At 40.3% G+C, this 17,116-nt stretch overlaps 2 protein-coding genes across 3 annotated transcripts in view; both read right to left on the reverse strand.

The window, feature by feature from the left end:
• Positions 1-17,116, reverse strand: part of LOC310839575 (inter-alpha-trypsin inhibitor heavy chain H3-like) — a 62,670-nt gene that overhangs the window by 36,777 nt on the left and 8,777 nt on the right. The window contains exons 11-15 of the mRNA XM_083728206.1: positions 16,386-16,568; positions 14,931-15,070; positions 13,131-13,276; positions 10,916-10,954; positions 10,752-10,819 (exon numbers count right to left, since the gene is read on the reverse strand). Of these exons, the coding sequence (XP_083584332.1) occupies positions 10,752-10,819; positions 10,916-10,954; positions 13,131-13,276; positions 14,931-15,070; positions 16,386-16,568 (576 nt within the window). The remainder of the gene's footprint in view (positions 1-10,751; positions 10,820-10,915; positions 10,955-13,130; positions 13,277-14,930; positions 15,071-16,385; positions 16,569-17,116) is intronic.
• LOC310838920 (inter-alpha-trypsin inhibitor heavy chain H4-like) lies at positions 2,933-10,475 on the reverse strand. 2 transcript variants are annotated; one of them, XM_083726877.1, is made up of 7 exons: positions 10,284-10,475; positions 8,489-10,080; positions 7,667-7,807; positions 6,756-6,927; positions 5,366-5,520; positions 4,484-4,571; positions 2,933-3,331 (listed from the first exon to the last, which is right to left on the reverse strand). In XM_083726877.1, the coding sequence occupies exons 2-7, from the start codon at positions 8,652-8,654 to the stop codon at positions 3,253-3,255; spliced, it is 801 nt and encodes a 266-aa protein (XP_083583003.1). In that variant the 5' UTR covers positions 8,655-10,080; positions 10,284-10,475; the 3' UTR covers positions 2,933-3,252. The 2 variants fall into 2 exon arrangements, with proteins under 2 accessions (XP_083583003.1, XP_083583002.1); XM_083726876.1 differs by lacking the exon at positions 10,284-10,475 and having other exon boundaries at positions 8,489-10,266.

A 17,116-nucleotide genomic window follows, 5' to 3' on the forward strand; every position in this document is an offset into this window, starting at 1 on the left:
GAGGAGCCTGCTGGCCGCCATACACCTGAGGGAGAGCCGCTGGGCGGACTCTCACAACTGTTGACTGCCGCACAGCATTTTGTCATCCCCCTCAGAGGTGGCACCCGGGGCACACTGCGCCCACCTTGCGATGTCTCTGCTGCTGCCAACCTAGCAGTTTGAAAGCACGCCAGTGCAAGTAGATAAACAGTTACTGCTGTGGCGGAAAAGTAAACTGCATTTCTGTGCGTTCTGGCTTCTGTCTCGGTGTTCCGTTGCACCAGAAGCAGTTTAGTCATGCTGGCCACATGACCCGGAAAGCTGCCTGTGTCCATCCAAGTTTATGGCCATCACTGCCTCTTGTGGGAGTGAGTTCCACATGATTTTGAGCTGCATGAAGAAGTACTTTTAAAAGTATCTGTCCTGAAGCTTTAAACGTTCTGCTTCATTGGATACCCACAAGGTTTAGTGTTATGAGGGAGAAAAACTTCTCTAGCCACTTTCTCCAGGCCATGCATAATTATATAAAGGTCTGCCATGTCACCTCTTACCCTTTCTATAATCAAGTAAGTCCCAAATGTTGCAAACTTTCTCCATAGGGGACTCACTCCATCCCCACAATCTTTTTGGTTGCCCTTTTCTGAACCTTTTCCAACTGCTTTGAGGTGAAATGACCAGAACAGCATACACATTTGGCAGGCAAACATCTTGCAAATGTACTACATTTGGATTATCTATTGGCTTTAGCTAAACAGACATTTGACCTCCTCAATGTTCCTTTAAGAGAAGCACAAAGGTCTTCATGTATAGTGAGGCATCTGATCAAGGCCTGTATTTTAAAATGAGCTCAAAGATATATTTGCAAATGTTTCATGCCAGGCAGAAACCAGCTGGCTAAGTACTTTGGCAGTTGTTTATCTTCTGAACAAGCCCCCCCCCCCCCCGATTTATAGCAGTAGCAGGAGACAAGTTTCTCAAAGTCGTAAAAGGAAATTACAGGCTGGAAGCAAATGTTACACTGACCCTACATATTACAGAATACAATCAAGCTGCAAAAACACTAATTAAGAGTTGGTAAATAGTAAGATTTATTGTTTAACAGAAAATAATACCATGTGCCTCCCATCAGACTCTAGCCATATTTTCCTAAGGTTTAAGGCAATAAATTTTGGGGAAGAGCTAATGGGAAAAGCAGCTGGCTGGGAAAGGGGGGTGTAACCTGAAGAGGCTTCTTTTAAAGCTGTTTTTTTACTGAGTTCCTTTTTACTTTGCAAAGGCCTTTTCTTCTAAAAAGCTATCTATGTTATGTATGAAATTTGTTGGCTTAATGTAATTAGGTGAAGGATTTACAAAGTAAGAAATGTTAGATTCTTATTTCATTGATAGTGTGCGAGAATGTGAACCCAAGATCTCTGTTTAGATAGAATTTAATACCACGAGCCATTTGTTTTAGCCATTTGTTTTGGAATGCAGGGGCAACAGGGGCAAAAGGTGATCTGGTAATTAAGGTGCCTTGTCAAGGCAAATGTAAGATATATGGCTACTTGTCTGCCATTTATGGATAGAAGGAAATATAGCTCTTTATCTCCCATAAAAGGTAATAGGAAATGGGTGTATCTTTTATGATTGGTTCTAGCAAACAGCCCATAGGAATTTCAACCAGGCTGATTGGACAGAGGCAGCCAAAGGAGGAGCAAGGGGGCTGGGTTGAGGAAATATAAGTGCTGGCCATCAGGGCTGGAGGGGGCAGAGCCTTGGTAACCATATACCACTGTGCCTATCATTTATTTGTCTGACAAATAAATTATTATTTTAATTTCTCTATTGCTGCGTTGAATATTTCATTCCAGCTAAGCGTTAACCACAAGCAGGGTGCTACAATAGCTTTTCAGAAATACCATTGATCAGAAGTGTGCTTCGGAAGAGGAGCTGTGTGGGGATTGTTTGGAACTCTATGTGAGTACAGTCTTGGATGAGGACGGCTCTTTTGTATATGTAGTTTTGCAAGCCTAATGCTTTGAAGCTGTTCCAATGGGTTAGGGCAAAGTCTTTCTTAAATGTTGATTTAATGGCTCCTTTGGCACTCATGAATGACTGTAGCTTGGTGGCAGAGTGCCTGCTTTGTAGAATGTCCCAAGTCCAATCTCTGATACCTGCAACTAAATGGATCAGACCTTCTTCCAGAGACCCTGGAAAGACATTGCTAGCTGGAGTAGCCATTACAGAACTAGATGGATGAATATTATTATGACCTAATCTAAAAAACAGATTTCCATATTTCTAAGTCTATACTTTTGGAAATGAGTGGACAATACTGGTAATGTGAATTTGAAGGCCCTTTGGGGTGAAATGGTATGGTAAAAATGAAGTTTAAGTCAACTGTTTTTTATCCTCTTTAAATACAGGGTACATGAAACTGGAACTTAGAAAGACTGTTGGGGCATTTCTGAGAGGAATGTTGCAATACTGTTATTGAAGTGAGCTAGGCACCCTAATCACAAATTGGACAGTGAGTGTATTTGAGTTAATGGAGCAATGTTTAACCCCTCATAATGGAATAGGAATACAGGATTTCCTGGGACTGTCTCTAGTCCCCTTCTCATGTTACACTGGTGGTATGGGAGTTGATAGGACATGGCATCATCAGGATAGCATGGCCCATGCTAGTGAAAAAGCCCATTTCCCCCAGTGGTAGCAGGTGACCCTCCTGCTGGAAACCTAAGGATTCTTGAAATGTTGTTTAAAAATAGCATTAATCATATATACATGACAGGTGTTTACACTGTGATTTGTTTGTTCCAAAATCCATCTAGAATCTCTGTACCACCATAACTGTATTTAATACATGATATAATAGCACATTAAGTGAAGGGGACTTTCTACAGCACTTTCTTCCTTAGGAGATGGTGTTTTTTGTGTGAAATAAAGGTGAAAACAAGAGCCTCAACAGCAGTAGATTTCAGAATATTTTTAGTAACTGTATTATAGATCGTGTACAACCCCACCCCACACAGTGTCTTTGTCAAACTGGTTCCCTCCCTTTTAGTAACCATAAATGATAATTTTTTGAACCTTGTCTGTGTTGCCAAATTAGCAAAAAACAAAACAAAAGCCTGCCCTGAAATTTGTCCAATTAGATGATTAGATTTAATGACTCCACATTTAAAATTCTGCATTAAACATTTACAATTTTAATAGTTATCACTGAAATGAAATGTAATAGTTACACTTAATACAAAAGATGGACATTTTTACTGCTTTAAATGCTGTTCTTCAAGGAGTTATATCCAGTGACCAGCAGGTAAAATTGACATTGGCTCCCTGTTCAGTCCTGTAATCTTTCTTGTTTTGCCTTTAAAATGAAAGAGAAAAGAACAATAAGTGCCCATTGAAAGTAAAAGCCCCCTTGAAAGTCACATGGGCTTCTCAGTTATCCCCCTGCAAAAGATTTTTGTTTTAACATGACTGCATTTATAGCCATTCCCCTGATTTTTGCTAGCAAACCCCTTTCCTTTGCAAATGGGATGAAAGGATCTTAAATTTTTCCCATCTTAAATTCAGCTTTCCACATTTATGCAGCAATTCACAAAAAAGAAAAATCCTCATGAAGATTCATCAACATTCAATGCAAATTTCTCCTAATAAACACATTTTGGGATGTGTTTTTTTTACTAATGAACGCATTTTTGAAAGCAATTTCCTCTAATATAATGCATTCCGTATGTCATTTTCACTAACATTTGTATGCACATTTCCCCCTAATATATGTATTTTTGTAAACATTGGTTGGTTGGAGAACTGTATAGCAAAATTCATTTGCCAAGGCAGGCGCATTGTGTGACCCATGAGAGCAGCAAAACAACAAGACTGCACAATGGTGATGGGATAAAACCAGGCCAAATCTTTCTTGACAGTAGCAGGAAGGGTAAGGGTTGACATGACATTGGGTCCAAGGACTCAAGAAGCCCTCCCCATTGATGTTAACCCCCCGCTCCTTCACAAAGGGTAACTTTTTTTTGTTGGCAAAGACTGGGGGAACTGGCCGAGGAAAGCTAGTAACAAGGGAGAGGTTAATGAATGTGCTGAAGACCTGAAAGGCATGGGGATGACTCAAAATTTTTGAGTTGGGGGAAAGTTGCATTTCAAGCATAAAATATATATTTTTATGTGCATAGAAAAAGTGTGGGTTGTTCCTTGAGGTTCCTAAAGGGCCACAAATACTTTGCTGATATGAAAATTCATAACACTGTTTTGAGCTGCATTTGCAGAACAACACTTCCAATTTTCTATATTTTATTATCACTTTCAACATTCTTCATGTAAAATACCACCCCCTCCCAAATCGCAGAGCAGTGTAAGGTATGTGGTGAAAGAGAAGCTCAGGGTACCTGGGCATTTTTAGCTAGAGAAAAGAAGAAAAGTACGGATATCTTAACAAGTTTCTCATACACACACACATATACATTTATATAGTCTACAACAAGTGTTTTTCTGTGGCTTTTACCTTGTGAAACTATACGATTGTCCTCGTACAGTCAACATCTTCTTTCTATTGCTGTGTCTTTGAAGACGTTTATTAGAGTAAAACTGACCTGGGGAACACAAAGAAAAACACAGGAAAATAACTGCAGTTCTCAAAGCTATGCTGGAGCAGCTGCAATACACGTCTCACCCCCCTTCCAATAAAGGCTAATTCCTGCTTGATTTTAGGATACATTTGACTACTGTCTAGTCTAGTATTTATCTTGATGGAAGTATTTTTTTTGGGGGGGGGCAGCTCACTATGGCCTTTGACAGGCCTATAGCAAACAAAATGGATAGACTGCAGTACACTTGCGCCTACTATGAATAATAATCAATAATTAAACATGAGAAGGTAGTTTTACTCATAAAACAACAAGCTCAGTGTTTCTCCGAGTTTTCTCTAGACATTTATTCAACACTTGTCCACTTTTCTGAGGGTAGAGGCAGCCATGGCCAAGAGGCTGACATGGGTTCCCTCTCCAAAGATAGACGTAAGAACATCAGGTTGGGCCTGGAAACTGAGGAAGATCTTTGGTGGCTCTCCTGACAATCATGTCAGCACCACCACCCCAATTCTCACAAGTATTGGTGTAGTGATGGAGAGATTGAGCTGTGAACTAAACAGTTGCCAGTTAAACATAACTTAAGGTGTCATGAACTGACTAGGTGACTTAGGAAAGCCACTAAACTAGGGCTCCCCTTCTCATCCCCACTTCATCTGAAACGTAGAGACATTCATGCTCATTTCCTTTCAGAGTTGTTCCAAGGATATACAATATTAAGTTATAGTGCTACATCAAAACCAAGCTTACTGGTAAATAGCATGAGGATTGCTACTTCATTGCAAAATCTGAATACATACCAAAAAGTCCAGCAATGTTGTTAGAAAAAAGTTCACTATTCTTGAAGTGCAAGCCAAGGAAATTAAGAGGGTTCTTCATATAGTAAACTTGTATTGTGATACCGTCTGGTCCTGATAGTGAAAGACTCCTTTCCTTTTCAATAAGAAAGCTCAACCTAGGAAGGAAGTGATGCTGTTATTTCTAAATATATAGATGTTGAAATAAATGAATAAATATTAATATATAGAAATATATACATTATTACTATAGAATACCAAATGTTTGTAGAGTTGTGGCACTATATGTATTGTAACAATTCAATATTCCCTGAATTACCTCTTGATCTTCAATCCCAATTTCAAGGTGGCATAATTTAATAGGTATTTCTGCATTTGGTTCTTGTTGCACTCCTTATTTTTTTTAAATATTTACACTCCTCTTATGACACAATAGTTACCAGCAACAGGTAAAAAATATTACAATCAGAATAGAAAATGAACACCAAGGAAAAAGCAATATAAGCCTGTATTAGAGTGAGAGGCTTAAACATTGAAAGACAAAGTCATCATTAGGGAAAGCTTAGAAAACTAAAAAAAAATATGTCTTACAAGACACCAAAAAAGGTGTCTTACAAAGATCTTTGAGGAGGAAATTCCATTGATGTGGGGCCACTACTGAAAAGATTCTGTCTCAGGTGGCTACCATCATGCTTTAGCAGGTTTGTAGGGTTCCTGCAAATAACTTGACTCTAAACTATTTAGGGCTTTACATTTAAAGGTAAAATCAGCTCCTGAAATTGAAATCATTTGATTTTGATTAGGACACTCTCCAGACACCAATTCAGGGTTCCACTGTCTTCCTAAGATTAGCTTCAGTTGTTTCGCATTGGTGTTAAAAAGTATGGGGGCAAGATATAATCTCATGATCGGTGTCACTGTGACTCTATGCCCCCAACACCCCCTCCAGTAAGGCTGTCCAAAACAGCACCACTGCCAATTGTATCAAAAGCTGCTGTGACATCCAAGCCACAAAATAAATCAGAACAAAGCTCAGTGGGCACAATTCACTGAAACATTTCAGCTTGAGCTACTGAGTCAATTTCATTATTTTCTGGCCAATTAACTGCTAATCGCCAGTCTAAGCTAACTTATATTATGAAGCATCTACCTCAATTCGTAGGAAATTAAAATGCTTTGTTCAAAGAGAAAACCAATATTTTTTAAAGTCCCCAAATGAGGGATTCCACTGAATTTCACATGAAAGCTGTTATTTGGATGCATGAACAACAAAGGCTTGTGCTTTGAAAAATTATGTAAGTTTAGGAGTTCAAGAATATAAAAGTAGCATTAAGTATAGCCTTAAAGTCAGACCAACCAACACTGAAAAGAAACTGAAAATATTAAATTTTACCCTCTAGTTGTTAAAGATGCAGCCTTTGTCCATGGGAAAGAGCTCACATTGCCCTGATCATTCAGTATAATTTCTCCCATTGACATGTTGATTTGCACATTGGGTGTCTGATAGATTACATTGAACTCCACAAATTTTCTGTTTTCTCCAAGCTTACCAGTCACTTGGATCCCTGGAAATATAATAGTCAAAATAAATATGAGGATCATATACAAGAAACATATTGCTGTTTACTAAGCAACAATTTAATATAAATAAAACTGTGATATAAGCTCAAGAGCAACAAATTCCATGTGTTGCCACCACTTGTTTTCACCTTTTTTGAATGCCTCCTGAAATCACACAATTGGCCAGAACTGCAAGAGCTACAGCTAGAACCAGATGACGCAACTAGCTTGTATTTGTTGGTTAGTATTGACAAATGTACATAACTTACCAAAGTAAGACATGTGATGACAGATAGAGAGAAGATACAGGCAGGTATAAAAGAAGTAAACTCTGAAATTGGACCCTCAACCTTTAAAACAAATAGTACTGATTAAGTACTATATTAGCCTTTGGACCATGAAATAATAACAATAAATAACAATATTAAAAAGTGAGACATGTGATTCAATGTTGCAGGAAGGATTTCTACAATAAATATGTGGAACACTTTGAACAACTGGAATGAGACATATAAAACCACGTATTCTGACCAATGCATGATATTAGCAACAGAAAACCATGTCACAATATTTTTCAGTGTAAGGTCTAGCTCCACAAGACCAATAGTGTTGAGATTTTCCAGGTCAGCGGTTTTAATATATTTCATTGTCAAATAAAATGCACTCACACAGATTTCTGGAAACAACCAAAATGCTTGACATGAAAGTTGGGAAGTTGACAGCAGCTTACATTAGAAGCCTTACCTTTGTCTGTATCAGTTAGCAGGGTTATGGGTGTTTGCAACTGTCCATTGATATTTAAACAAATGGGATTTTTTTCATGAGCCAGTTGAAGAATGAAACTTGGATACTCATTAACAGTGTCTGGGAGAGACTGAACGTTGCCTAGTAGAAACCAAAAAATATTGTCATTTTTAATAGTGCAATTTGTGAGTTTGGACCTGCCTTGCCAAACCTTCAGTGAAGTCATGTCAAAGCTATATTTGGGTCTTCCATATTGATTCCAAATGGTGGCTGGTGGCCCAAAGTCATCCTGCTCATATATGACAAAGCCCTCATAGAGTGGACTTAAAATTAAGCGATAGAGGCAGGACAAGCACTAAGGAAGGTGACACCTTGAGTTTTCTCAACTCCCAAATCACACATGCTACATATTACACACACACACTTAACAAACCTGAAAAGGTTGTCTGTGGGTTTTTTTTTTTATATAAAAAAGAACAGCAACCTCAGAAGGCTGCGAATTTAGGAAGAGAGGAGCTGCTTTATACTGAGTCAGACCATTGATCTATCTGTCTCAGGACTGTCTACACTGACTGCAGATGTTCTCCAGGGTTCCAGGCAGAAGTCCTTTCATGTCCCACTTGGGATGTTGGGGGATTGAATTTGTTCTGAGGAGTGGCCTGGGTGCTGCTTAACCTGTTCCTCACCAAACATTTCCCCACTTAGTCTTGAATGTTGCTCCCCTCCACCTTACCAATGGGATTCCAAATACATGTATCCATATCAGAAACACCTCATGGAGGGGAAAATATATTAATAGAGAATAAAGTGTGAATTACTCACCAGGGTGACTCCCCAGCAATCTGTATGAATAATCCGCATAATCTAAATAACCCAAGAAAATATAAATTGTTAATTTTCTGCTGTTATACTGCATAGGTACTAGATCAACCTTCCATAACCTGGTGCCCTCCAGAGATTTTGGACTATGATTGCCATCATGTCTCATCGCTGGTCATATGGACTGGGGTTCTGTTCCCCTCCCCCTTATTTTTTATTTAACAGGATTCGTATTTTTTATTTAGCAGGATTCTTATTTTTTATTTAACATGTCCCATTTAAGGTATAGGGGTATTGCTACCCCTATTTTTTCCCCCCTAATATACTTTTTAAATCACAATCACTATGCAGCAAACAACACTGCCAAGTGGCTTTTAAATACTGTATATCAATTGCCAACTACATTTGGCTGAAAGATTCATCTAGGAGAAATGCCACTTGATGTCCCTGAAACAGGGCAAAATCTGCTAGGCAAAAATACTCAGAAAGTGAACACTGACAGCTTCATGCATATTTATTCTCAATGTAAAAAAATGAGCATTCCTTCTTTCCCAAGAACCCTGAACTTAACATTTTGTGGGTGTCATGCAATTTCACACTGACAAACTCCGGTTGCACAACTAAAGCATATTTGATGCTCTTGTACACAGAGAGAGACTTTTTGCAGTAAAGAATGTGGCAGGAAAAAGCACTGGAAATTGTGAGATAACAAATGTTTGATGCAGCACAGTACAACCTCCCTGCAAACAAATCAGAATAAATCTTCAATAAACCAGAGCCATTATATAACCTCCCTGAAAACATTCTGCAAACAAATGAGGATGAATGCTCAATAACTTATCACCTGGAAGCAATGCTAAGCCAGTTATAAAGCAGCTATTCACAGTCCCTTACCCATGAAGGGAAAACAAAAACCTGGAAGCTCTAGTTGGGAGCAAGGACCTCAGGACCTCATATAAAGACCCTCCCCACTTGCAATCCTTCCCAAGGCTATGTCTGCCTCAAGTTGCGACTAAGAAAATTACAGAAAAACCAGAGTCTCACAAAACTGATTAATCATAGAATCATAGAGCTGGAAGGAACCCCAAGGGTCATCTAGTCCAACTCTCTGCAATGCAGGAATCAAACTCACCACCATGAGATTAAGAAAGAGAAAAGGGGTTATCAAATTAGTGGTAGTTTTCCTCTGCCTCGCATACCCACCTGTGGGGAGCAGGGAGAGGGAAATGGTGAGTGTAGCACTCCTCCAAGAAAACAAAAAAACAAATAATCTTTAATTCTTAAATATTGTGCATTGAGTGTGCTAAGAGTGTATACTCCATTGATTTGAGAGGAAAGGGCCAATTCTTTGCAATCACCAAATTACAAGAACACTAATGTTGTCCTGTCTGCATACTTGTGGCTAGACCCACAGCACAGGCACAGAGAGGCTCATACATGCAAGTGCTGTACTTAAAAGTAGGAGGCGGGCCCAACCATCTGTGGAAACAGAAAGCTGTGATTTTTATGTCCATTATAATATGCCACCATTGGCTCCCAGGGACCAACTGTTTTACAACGGCTGCAGAAGAAGGAACACAGAGTGCAAGATAAGCCTAAAGCAGGGGGGTCCAAACTTTTTTCAAAGAGGGCCAGATTTGATGAAGTGAACATGAGTGAGGGCCGACCACAATTGTTGAGATTTTTAAAGGATTCTTGAGCTTTTTTTTAGGCTTTAGGATGTACTGCCATGGGAGCAAGATTAAATCGACTGGTGGGATGGATTAGGCCCCTGAATCGGACTTTGGACATGCCTGGCCTAAACCATACAAGAATGTGATGGAGCATTACCTTGCGCAGCAGTAATAAAAAAATCGGTTTGGGGACGGTCATAGTAACGCCTAGATGGTATTGCTGAAAAAGAAGGAAGTGTTTCAGTATGTATAAGTACAGAAGCAAAGCATATTGTACCCTAATACAATTTCTGTCCATACTATCCCTGACATAAATATAATCCTTCTAGTCCCCCCCTCCTTTTTCCACCTGCACACATTCTGTTTCCTGCTTCACATGGCTGTGTCCAAATGGCTCACGAAGAGAAACCCTGCTTATGGCTCTGCCTCTCCAGAGAGAAACAGAGCCACTCTAACCCCATATGACTTCAGCACTGCTGTTGGAGGATTTTTAGTGACTCTGCAACTTCTGTACAGGAGAGAGATAAGTGCCTCAATTCTTAACACTCCAGAAAACAGACTGTGGAGCTGTAGCAGTAAATTCATGAAGATTTCATACCGTAACTCCCAGAGTTGTCAAGAGGATCGCTACCTCCTACGATTCTAGAAGATTTTGTCATGCCTATGAGAGAGTCTCAAGGTTAGATCATTTTTCTCACAGTATATAAATTCTTAGGAATAAGTTACTGGTATTTAATTGTTGAATCAGATTACATACCAAATATTCGATCTGCAGCAGTGTTTACATTCTCATTATCTGGTCAAAGAAACAAAGACAGCTTCAATGGACTGTAAGCTCCATCTCAAATTTTATTACTGTGTTTGCCCCCTCGAATTATGCCATAGCCTTTTGGTGCTATTGGGAAGTAATGTGTGCTAATCTGTCACCTTTCTCGATTGACCTTTTTGAGAAAACTATTTCACAACAATAGTACGATTTCACAGTTTTGGCGTACCTAAATTGCTCAGTGGAAACCAGAAAAGATATGTCACCAACGTTCCTCATACTCATTCTAGATTCATAGAAATCAATAGACTTAAGTTACTTATTACTGAAGTTATTGGATTTTAATGGGTCTCAGTATGACTTAACAATCACTCACCAAATTCTATTGCTGAAAACCACAAACCAGATCAGGAATAATGCCAAAGAGTTTGCCTATTATATCATTCTAAGCATTTCACACTATTTTCTATTGTCGGAACAAGGGAAGTAATAAAGGTAAAGGGACCCCTGACGATTAGGTCCAGTTGTGACCAACTCTGGGGTTGCGGCACTCATCTTGTTTTACTGGCCGAGGGAGCCGGTGTACAGCTTCCAGGTCATATGGCCAGCATGACTAAGCCGCTTCTGGCGAACCAGAGCAGCACACAGAAAAGCCCTTTACCTTCCCACCGGAGCGGTACCTATTTATCTACTTGCACTTTGACGTGCTTTTTGATCTGCTAGGTTGGCAGGAGCAGGGACTGAGCAACAGGAGCTCACCCCGTTGTAGGGATTCGAACCGCCGACCTTCTGACTGGCAAGTCCTAGGCTTTGTGGTTTAACCTACAGCACCACTCGTGTCCTCAAGGGGAAGTAATAGTCCTACTCTATTCTGCCTTGGTCAGACCACACCTGGAGTCCTGTGTCCAATTCTGGGCATCACAGTTTAAGAAGGCTATTGGCAAGCTGGAACATGTGCAGAGGAGGGTAACCAAGATGATCAAGGGTCTGGCCACCAAACCTTATGAGAAATGATTTAGGGTATTGGGTGTTAAAATGGGATAAGAGAAGACTAAGAGATGATTTGACAGCCATTTTCAACTATCTGAAGGGCTGTCACGTGGAAGATGGAGCAAGCTTGTTTTCTGCAGCTCCAGAAACCAATGAACCAATGGATTCAAATGACAATAAAGGAGCTTCCAAATAAACACCAGCAAGAACTTCTGACAGAAGTGGAATGGACTCCCTTGGAAAGTGGTTGACTTTCCTTCACTGGAAGTTTTTAAACATAGGTTAGATGGCCATCTGCCAGGGATTCTTTAGTTGTGTTTTCTGGCATCCCTTCAAACTCTACAGTTCTATGATTCTATGAAAGGTATATTCAGCACCAGTAAGATACCAGTGCTATCACATCAGTGACGTCACCTTTCTTCACATAATTATAAGCTACATTTATCACTATCCTTGTCTCAATAGTTATCCTTCTATCTGACTGTTTTATCACTCTCCCAACAGGCTCGCATAGTCAGAGCTCTCAACTCATTCTTCTAGCACTGAACTTGAAGGAGATCCAAAAGATAAATGAAATACACTTTCCCCAAAAAACCGGAAGCTTTCCTCTTAGGTATGATTGGAGAGGAGATCAGAAATGAGGACCAAACATTCTTTCAATACGCAACGGTGGCGGCCAGGATTTTATTAGCGCAAAACTGGAAATCTTCTAACACCCCCACCGTCAGAGAATGGCAAATGAGACTATTTGAGTATATAGAGCTAGCGAGAATGACACAAAGGATTAGGCATCAAAAAAATGTAAGGCTAAAGAACGATTGAAATAATTTTTTTAGTTATATCGAAGTTAATTTGGGAATTACTAAAATCACAGTGGACGGAATTTAATACCTGCGATGTATAGAGTTAATACAACACAACTGCAGAAAGATTACAAGATTACCTAACCTAAACCGAGATGGAAGGAGGTCAAATGTTTGTAAGTTTGTCTGTTTTATGTTGATATGTGTTATTCCGATTTTCTTTTTTTGTTTCCCTTCTTTTTTCTTTCTTTTCTTTTCTTTCTTGTTTTTCTATTTCGTAACTGTTTGTGAGTTTTTTGCTTTTTGATGTAATTTTGTAATTTTTCAAGAATTCAATAAAAAGAATTTGGAAAAAAAAAGATAAATGCATGTATCACTTCAGTTTGAGATGGGAGCAATTTGTTCTGATTTACCTGCCTCTGTTGGCTTGTTTGCCACCTCTTGAGCATCAGGTTTGGTGACCACCATGGAAGTGAGAGGTGTAACAAATCCAAACTTCAAGGAGATGTTCAAAACTTGAGCTTCCAGGTTTTCCCGCTGTTTTCCATCAGCTGAAGCACTAGGATACAGAGGCAAAATCTGCACTGTCTGCTTGCTACACATGATCCAGTGAAACAAACTACAGAGGCTTATATACACTTCTGGTTTTATGTTAGGAATGTTGGCTTGTTTCCAACTAGATAACTGCACACACAGAACAACACTCACAAGTGTAACAGGACTTCCCCTCCTTCTTCTACCCCATGGGCCCCCTACACCAGCCTCTAACCTGCTCTGAAGCGTTTGGGGGGGAACCCAGAATAGATTTGGGGGACAAGCAAGGGGAGAAGATGGAAAGGAGTTGTGCTGTGTTTCATGTGCACAGTAATTGAGTTTGATATAACCTGCTATGATTTACACCCTCTCACTGAAACAGACATAGCTACACAATATATTTAAAGCACATTTATACAGTCATGGCTTCTCCCAAAGAAAGCTCAAGTCTGCTTTCTACACATGATCCAGTGAAACAAATACAGAGACTTACGTATATGCGTTGGGTTTTATGTTAGGAATGCAGGCTTGTATCCAACTAGATAACTGCACACACAGAACAACACCCACATTTATACAGTCATGGCTTCTCCCAAAGAATTCTGTGAATGTAATTTTCCTCACAATTCCCAGAAGCTATAACAAACTATATTCCTGGGATTCTGTTGAGGAACGTATGTGCTTTAAATATATATTTACATTAGTATTAGGATAACAATATCAAATATATAAAAGAATGTATGGGTTAGAGTATTTTTGTATATATTCATATAGTTTTCCCCCTCCTTTACACAGTTGTGTGTTCTTTGTTCTTTCCTCCCTTTTTGCACCACTTTATTGCTTTGTAGTTGAAAAAAATTCAATAAAATATCAATTTTAAATATATGGTAGTGGATGTGACTACAATAATGAAAGCCAAGGGATTATCAGCATGAGCCTAGATCTTGCAGAAGGAAGTGTTTCTCAAGTCACTAAGCAACTATTACTCACTTTGTGTTATGAGTTGTGATGGAGCAGGCTGTATGCCGAGACCCTTCTAATCCCTGGATCCAGCAAGTGTTAAAAATGAATCAAGGATTCAAATTCCTGGAATAGCCAGGCTAGCTTCCTGGTGAGGTCATGGACTGTTAAGGTAACAAAAGAAGTGGATATGTGCCAGACAGCAAATGGGTGCCCCCCCCACTTGCTGGTAGTTAGAAAGATAAGGGCCAGGGTTGGGAGTTAAGTTATGGGAGCTAGAATCTGGAAGCAAAGCTGTGGGCCGGGAAGCCAGAGAGAGAGAGAACCATGCCTGATTTCTGTTGGGATCCAAGGTTGTGGCTATAGGAGAAGAATAATCCTCTTGAGGAGTTCATGCTGTGAACCCCTCCATCTGTATGTGTCTGTATGTACGTGTAAATAAACCATATACAGTCATACCTTGGATCCCGAATGCTTCTGTAGCCGAATGTTTTGGCTCCCAAACGCTACAAACCCAGAACTGGAAGCTGTACTTTGGTTGTTGAACATTTTCAGAAGTCGAACAGATTTCTGGAACAGATTCCATTTGACAACCAAGGTATGACTGTATCATAAAGACACCACAGCCTCATTCCAAGGGGAACATGAACCCTAGATAAGCACATAGAACCCCTGGAATCTCACATGCTTCAGAGCTTGCAACACTATTATTAGCTTACGATTTTTCTAGCAGCTGCTGAATTGTCAAATAGGCCCATAATCTCTCAATGAAATTTCCAAAGATGTATTTCTGATGCTGAAATACTTGCTCCTTTTCTCTTATATTTGCCTCTTCTTTAAGAGTAAATTCACTGGCATGCTGAAAAACGAGCGAGGAGTGCGAGTTATTCAAAGTAACACTCAATCTGAATATAAGCAACACATACTGTTTTCTGCACAAACTGATGTTAGAGGGGAAAACCCATTTAAGCAAACTTTTAAGATTTGAGGTAAGAGAGAAGAGCAGGCATCTACTGCATTCATGAAAACAACCAATTATGAATATAACAATAAAAACAAGACAATTGTGAGCTCATGTTTTTGCTGGAGATGCTAAGATCAAAGCGTGATGGCTGCCATGTCCCCCTCATGCTGCCCTCCCCGAGGGGTCTTGCAAAGCAGTTCAGGGCTGGCTTAGGGAGGGTGGCTGGAGCAGCCCCCCCAATGTGTCTGGAGCGCCCCATCAGCCCCCTCCCTGCTACGCCCCTGGTTGCATATCTTTAGGCTCCAGGCAAAAATGTTTCTTTTCAACATACATTTGGCAGATTAACCTTCTATGGCTTCTTAAATGTGTTTGTGGGAGGGAGCGTCATTGGTTTGTTTTGGTAGCAATGCACTCTACGTGGGGCTACCTTTGAAGGTGACCCAGAAACTACAATTAATCCAGAATTTGGCAGCTAGACTGGTGACTGGGAGCGGCCGCCGAGACCATATAACACCGGTCTTGAAAGACCTACATTGGCTCCCAATACGTTTCCAAGCACAATTCAAAGCGTTGGTGCTGACCTTTAAAGCCCTAAACGGCCTTGTTCCAGTGCCGTATATCTGAAGGAGTGTCTCCTCCCCCATCGTTCTGCCCGGACACTGAGGTCCAGCTCCCAGGGCCTTCTGGCGGTTCCCTCACTGCGAGAAGCCAAGTTACAGGGAACCAGGAAGAGGGCCTTCTCGGTAGTGGCGCCCTCCCTGGTGGAATGCCCTCCCACCAGATGCCAAAGAGAACAACAACTACCAGACTTTTAGAAGACATCTGAAGGCGACCCTGTTTAGGGAGACTTTTAATGTTTGATGTAGTATAGTACTTTAATATTTTTTTTGGAAGCCGCCCAGAGTGGTTGGGGAAGCCCAGCCAGATGGGCGGGGTATAAATAAATAAATAAATAATAGTAATAATTGTTTTTATATCTGTTTTATTATGTATTATGTATTTTGTATTTTCATTTCGTATTTTTCTATTGTAAACCTCCCTGGGATATTTGGATGAAGGATTTCCCCCCCTTAAATTTCAAATACTTTAAAAAATCATAAAAGGAAAAGCAGAGTTTTAGTTTCAAAGCAGAATGTACCACAGAATGTTGGGGAAAGAAAAATGACTACGCAGCCCAAAGTTGTTCATACAAAAGAAGCAATTTACTTACTCCTTTAGCCTTAATTTCCACAGGAAGATCATCAACGTCATTGCCGAGCTTTCCAGCTACAACAATTTCAGAGCCATCAAAGAGCAACTTGAAATTATTCTGAGTTACTTCCAGTACGGCATTTTCTGGGTACTTCATTTCAATCTCTTTCAGGATAGGCATAGCTACCTCTTGATAAAAGCCCTTGAATGAGACAGACAGAAAAGGTAACCATAGGAACAAATCCCATTGTCAGAAGCCTGCACAAATATTTCTGTTAATGCAATGAGACTCTCCCCCGCTCTCCTTCCTCCATATGCCCCCACACCCTCCAAAATTGGCTCTGGGGTGGTCAGGAGAACCCCCAGAACAGCATGCATAGGAAGCAGAAAGGGGAAGGCTCTGTGTTGACGGAACATTTTCCATAGCACAACAAGGGATGCAGGTGGTGCCATGGTCTAAACCACTGAGCCTCTTGGGCTTGCCAATTAGAAGGTTGGTGGTTCGAATCCCTGCAACAGGGTGAGCTCCTGTTGCTCTGTTCGAGCTCCTGCACGCCAGTGCAAGTAGATAAATAGGTTCCGCTGCAGTGGGAAGGTAAACAGTGTCTTCGTGCACTCTGGTTTCCGTCACGGTGCTCTGTTGTACCAGAAGCGGTTTACTCATGCTGGCCACATGACCTAGAAAACTGTTTGTGGACAAACGCTGGCTCCCTCAGCCTGAAAGTGAGATGAGCGCTGTTCCCCGTAGTC

This window comes from Podarcis gaigeae (assembly GCF_964106915.1).
Source record: "Podarcis gaigeae genome assembly, chromosome: 2".
In the NCBI taxonomy this organism is placed as follows: Eukaryota; Metazoa; Chordata; class Lepidosauria; order Squamata; family Lacertidae; genus Podarcis; species Podarcis gaigeae.

Coding starts and splice junctions, on each gene's coding strand:
- LOC310838920 (XM_083726877.1), bottom strand. CDS start 8,654: ATGAGACATGATGGCAATCATAGTCCAAAATCTCTGGAGGGCACCAGG. Junction 6,928..7,666: donor GCTAACTGATACAGACAAAG/GTAAGGCTTCTA, acceptor TTATATTTCCAG/GGATCCAAGTGACTGGTAAG. Junction 4,572..5,365: donor CAACATTGCTGGACTTTTTG/GTATGTATTCAG, acceptor TGTGTTCCCCAG/GTCAGTTTTACTCTAATAAA.